This window comes from Alosa pseudoharengus, unplaced genomic scaffold (genome assembly GCF_046254945.1).
Source record: "Alosa pseudoharengus isolate Yale_2024_CS ecotype anadromous, Long Island Sound unplaced genomic scaffold, YU_APseudo_1.1 YU_APseudo_1.1_scf_8, whole genome shotgun sequence".
Lineage (NCBI taxonomy): Eukaryota > Metazoa > Chordata > Actinopteri > Clupeiformes > Clupeidae > Alosa > Alosa pseudoharengus.
Genome location: NW_027468870.1, coordinates 23051711 through 23057600, shown reverse-complemented (window position 1 = coordinate 23057600; position 5890 = coordinate 23051711). Strand labels below are relative to the sequence as shown.

Here is a 5890-nt window from a genome sequence, read left to right as displayed (position 1 = left end):
CAGTGGTATGTATGTGCGAGTGTGAGAAGGGGGGCTGTTGTTCTGAGAAACTATGTTAGCTGGAGGGAAGGGTATTATGGTAATGTCAGATTAGCTGAATTTATTTTTTTACTCCAAACAGAGTTAAGAGCTCAAATATTCTGTATGATAAAGTTACGTTCCTATACCATCTCATCCAAAATTTCTTGTCATTGTTGTGTCGGGTCAGTGAGCATTTGTTGTTGTTAAACTGTACATCCTCTGGTGAGGAGATCTTTAACCCCTCATGACTAGGGGCATGCTGAGCTGTGCTGTGCACACTCTGGCTCGAGTGTGAAATATCAGTCAGGGAGTTGGAGAGCGTGTCCTGAGTGAACACTCTGACGTGGTTCTCCTCCTTCCTTGGCAGGGTTTCCCCATCTCACACACTATCAGCATAATGGGCGACTATGACGATGACACCGCTTTCCTGGGTCAGCGAGGGCCTTTCTTCATCATCACCTTCTTCCTCCTCAACTTCATCTGCATCTCCACGGGCCCCTCTGGGCTCTACTTTGTGTTTGTGGGGGCCACGCCGCCCCACCACTGCCTAATCCCCGAAGTGAACCTGACCGACGCATGGAGGGCGGCCATCATCCCGTCTGAGACGGTGGACGGGCAGGCGCAACAGAGCATGTGCAGCAGGTACAGACTGGATGTGGTGAAGAACTTCTCCGATGGAGGTCTCGTCCCTGGACTGGATGTCAACGTCACAGACATCGAACAGGAGAAATGCTTGGATGGATGGAGCTACAGCAAAGATATCTACCAGTCAACCATCGTCACTGACGTGAGTGGATTAGAACAGCACACACAAGATAGAGCTGCAGAAAAAAACAAATGGAGATCTAAAGTAGTCTAGAAGCTGTTATAAAATGAGGAACAAGTAAAATAGCTACTGAATCAATACCTCTAAAAGTATTTAAATTGTTTAGGTGTTAGAATTTTGTAAATATATGGATAGTTTGCAAGGCATGTGTAGGCCTAACCCTAAGTTAGTCAGAAAGTTCATTTGTTTCCAAAGTGATGTTCAGCTCAACTGATGTGCATGTTATTTTCTTGTTGACAGTGGGATCTTGTATGTGATAATCAATGGAAAACTCCTCTAGCCTCATCTTGCCTATTCATCGGGTTCCTGATAGGATCCCTGGTCTCAGGCCAACTATCAGACTGGTAATTGTCTCAATGGGGACTCAATGGGGACTCCCATCTCTTCTGTCTGGGTCTTTGCTGATGCTGTCTTAAACACTTTAAGGTTTGAGCCAGTGATGTCAGCAGAGTGAACAACACATCAGTAATGTTAAAGGGGCAGTGGCGCCACCTGGTGTTTGACGCAAACATTGAAGAGTTCAATTGCCTATAAACCAGGCACTTCCTGAAAGGCTTTTCAGCCAGCTCATACATTTCCGATGGACCATTACCGTTGTAGCGGTTATTGTTTTAGCGTACCTGTTAACATGGACCCGGTTGGATGTTGTTCCTATAGTGAATGAGCCTGTTAAAATGCTTAAGGATTTATGTGTGTGATAGTTGAATAAAGAGTTGCCCTGTTGGGCATAAACAAGTTATTCAGTGTCCAAGTGAACATAAAAAGAGCAGAATATAACAGATGCCGTTACACTAATGCTCCACTGGAAATATGTGCTGAAGAGCCTTCCGTGGCATAGAGTCCACTGGAGCTTGAGATAAAAAAAATCAACAATCATCCAGTCATGAACTTGAGTGTTTGATATTCCTTTGTATCTTTCTCTTATTTCCTTGTCAATGCCTTTCTTTTGTTTCTCAGGTTTGGGAGGAAGAAGCTTATTTTCATTTGCTTGGCAGGTCAACTCCTCAGTGTGCTCGTCCATTCATTCTCTCCGTCGTGGATCGTCTTCTGCATTCTCTACCTCTTTGTGGGGGCTTTCCACATCTCTCTGTACATCACTACATTTGTTTTGGGTAAGTGGACTTAAACAAGGAGGGATGCATCATTTGTTTTAATATACCCTTTAATATCCCTTAATTGTGAAACCATATTACTAGATCAATTTTGGATTATAAAAAACTGCATGCATGTCGAGTTTCCTTTTGTAGCTGTTTCATAGATTTGTTGAGTGAATATGATAAAAACAACTCAAAGCGGATAGGAGAAAGCCAAAGCTAAATAGGTTATTTTCTTTCTTCTTCACACACACACACACACACACACACACACACACACACACACACACACACACACACACACTTATCACTAATCCCTGTGATAGTTCCCTTCTACCCTTTGGAGTATAGGCTCACTTTGAATGCTTTGAATGTCTCTTGTTTGCAGGCACAGAAGTGTTAAGTAAATGGCTCCGTGATATCTTCACCACTCTCGGCGTGTTCCTACACTATTGCATTGGATACATGCTGCTGCCTGGCTTTGCTTTTGGCATGAGGGACTGGAGGCCTCTTCTGCTAATCATATCGGGCATCAATCTAGTCTACATCCCATTTTGGTGGTAGGTCGTCCGCACATCAGATTTTTTTTGCTAGAGATTTGCAGGGAAACCTATAAGTTGAATTGCAAATAGCCACTGGTGAAAAAGCAATAAAAAGCAATAAAACTGTCCTGGCGAGTGTGGCGATATTGTTTAGAATATTAAATCAGACTGGATAGGAATATTATGTTTGTCTATGATGGAGGGTGTTTTGCACATCAGGAGTTCTACCAGGGATGCTTATGGGATGTTTTTGTCACATGGCCAGGGGATTTATTTTTTTTCTCTAGTGCATGGCGGTTTTACTGACGTGTTCAAATGTGATGATTCAAGCAAGCCAATGAAATGGTGAATCTGACCAGAGCTGAATCTGATTAAACAGGTTCATTCCAGAGTCCCCTCGGTGGCTTCTATCTCAGGGCAGAGTAGAGGAGGCCGAGGCCATAGTGAGGGACGCCGCCAGGAGGAATGGAGTGGCCGCACCTGAGGTCATCTTCAAAGAGCAAAAGGTTTATCTCCCTACACAACTCATTAAATTGCATAGAGCTCGCATTTTCTTTTGACCAGCTTAAAGACCTTGTGGTCTGTACAATTACCATAACTATAGCATATTGAGCAAATGCTACTTTGTGACACGTTCTCATTTACACAGGTTGAAGCATCTCCCACTGACACAAAGAGTTACGGTATTTTAGACGTATTGAGAAATGGTAAAGTGAGGACTACTACTTTCCTGTGCCTATTGTTGTGGTAAGTTCATATCCTTATGGGTTTTATAATGATTTCATGGAGTTAATTATTATATGTCCACAGCTAAGTTAAGCATACACTTCAGGTAGTCTAACTTGTCTTCTGCCTTTTCTTAGGCTGTCTACAAACATGGGATACTATGGACTGTCTTTAAACACCTCCAATCTAAGTGGAAATCCATACCTCAATTGCTTTCTGTCCGCTGCTGCGGAAGTCCCTGGGTACATTGTGTCTACCGTGCTTATAAAGCTCTGTCCAAGGAGACCTCTTCTCACAATCTTTCTCATCATCGGAGGTGGCTTTCTACTTTTAATTCAGCTAATCCCAGAAAGTAAGAATCTTACATATGTCCCACCCAAAATTCAGCAAATGTCCAATAAGGATTGTAATGGAGTTAATCATTTCACCTCTCTTGCTCTCACTCTCTCTCTCTCTCACTTTCTCAGATTTGCATGCTCTAGCATTAACCCTGGAGATGGTTGGGAAGTTTGGCTTCACCATGTCCTTCACTGTGGTGTACGCCTACACGGCCGAGATCTACCCCACGGTGCTGAGGAACGTGGGAATGGGGATGTGCTCGTCAGCAGCACGCATTGGCAGCATCACAGCCCCTTACATCATTTATCTGGGTAAGCCCTGCTTCACATCTTTCATCCACACTCTTAAAACGAATGTGTTGTCCCTTTCTGGACACAGAGATGTGTTAAAATCAACGCAAGTTGTGTTGTTTTCAGCATATTCGTTTTATGAGTGCAGATAGGCAGGTTATGAGGGACTTTGATCCAGTCAGTTAGATAGGGGTGGTGGTAGCATAGTGGCTAAGGGGCTGGGTTATCATACAGTAGCCTGAAAAGTAATAGCCTACTAGGGGAGACTGGCCCTTGTAATAATGGACATGATGTAAAACACTATGGATAAAAGTGTCAGACAAATGAATAAGTAGGCCCTTAATAAAAAGTAAGGGACCTTGGTTGTTTTGAAAGGCACTTTATGAATAAAATTAGGGCTCCAAGTATAACGCTTATTTTTGTTACAAGCATTGATCTAAGTGATGTAAAATTCATCGGATGACAGAAATCAGCAATGATTAGGCTATAGACAATGACAATATCACAGCCCGTTCCAAACAAAACCGTCTGAGTTGTTTGTGCATGCCTTATTTTCACTGTAGGTTCCATCAACAAGTATCTGCCTTACATTCTGATTGGGAGTATGACACTGGGCTCGTCGGTGGTGAACCTGTTCCTGCCGGAGACGTTCCGCCGAGAGCTTCCCGAGACGGTGGAGCAGATGCAGCGGTGCAGAGGGTACGAGCCTCTCCCTTCCTAATGCCTCACCCATTCATACACATGCTGCAGCTTTTGCTACCGCTACTGCTGTTGCTGCTGCTGATAGCCTACTGCTGCTGTTGCTACTGCTGATGATGATGCTGATAGCCTACCACTGCTTTTGCTACTGCTACTGCTGTTGCTACCACTACTGCTGTTGCTACTGCAGCTGATGATGCTGATCATAGCATACTGCTCCTGTTGCTGCTGCTGCTGGTGATGCTGATAGCCTACCTTTGCTGTTGCTACTGCTGCTGTTCCTCTGCATTGTAGCTTTAATGTTATTCTATTGTTGTAGCTAATGGCTCTGTAGCTTAAATGTCATTCTATTGCTGTAAGTCACTTTGGATAAACGACTAAATGTATAAATGCTGATGCTGATAGCCTACTGCTACTGTTGTTACTGCTGCTTTTGAGTTAGGCTCCTGAGTTAATTGCATGGTCTCTCATTAGGTTGTGTCAACAAAAGAAGATAGACAAGTGCCCCGAAGCAGATGACGAACAGAAAAGTGAAGTTGTGAATCAGTCTAAACTGTAACTCTGGGCCCCAACGGCCAACCTGGCATCACTGGAGCCCCCTGGTGGTCACTTTCAATGCTCAGGAGATAATTGGTGGTGATTTCCACACAAACATATCCTCTGCAGACTTTTTAACAGAGTACTTTATATTTTTGTTTTTAATGTCACATGTATTATATAGATGTCAAGAACAAAGCCATTGCTCTCTCAAAATCTCACTCACAGATTTTGCTGAATAACAGATACTTGAACTGCTTTTGTAATTCAATGATGAGCCTCATCAGGGAAACCTGCAAACAAATTGTAAATAGCTATAACTGATTGACTAAAACTCTGCTACATACTTTAAAAACAAAACTCTCCTGGAGTGAGCAGTGATATTGTTTAGACTAGAACATTAAATAAATAGACTGGATAACATTATTCCCAAAAATTCCTATAGGGCATCTGTGAATAGTGCCCTAATAGCAGTGCCATATCTCCATTCTGTATGCCTTCTTAAAGGTGTGGTCAGCGATTGCGCAGGAAGTCACGTTTGTTTATGTTTATGCTTATGTTCATATTTAAATTTATTAGCAGATGCTTTTGTCCAAAAACATTGTACATTATATTTTAACCAAGGACCAAACGAAACACACCAGAGATAAAGTTCACTCCTCCCTTATTTCCAGAGAAACTAATTTTTGTTTGAGGGACAGGCCGCTCCCACTTTGTTTGTTTCCAGTTTTCAGTGCCTGGGCTGGCGTTATTTTTTTACAGGAATGGGCAGCTAACGTATTGTGAGGAAATTATTACTGAATGTGACAAAAAAAA

At 42.8% G+C, this 5890-nt stretch overlaps 1 protein-coding gene across 1 annotated transcript; it reads left to right on the top strand.

Moving 5' to 3' along the window:
- Window positions 1–418: 418 nt before the first annotated feature.
- On the top strand, window positions 419–5139 carry slc22a5 (solute carrier family 22 member 5). The gene is made up of 10 exons (XM_076273966.1): window positions 419–808; window positions 1088–1191; window positions 1805–1959; window positions 2330–2501; window positions 2863–2989; window positions 3133–3230; window positions 3347–3561; window positions 3677–3859; window positions 4402–4537; window positions 5012–5139. The coding sequence occupies exons 1-10, from the start codon at window positions 419–421 to the stop codon at window positions 5094–5096; spliced, it is 1665 nt and encodes a 554-aa protein (XP_076130081.1). The 3' UTR covers window positions 5097–5139.
- Window positions 5140–5890: the final 751 nt, after the last annotated feature.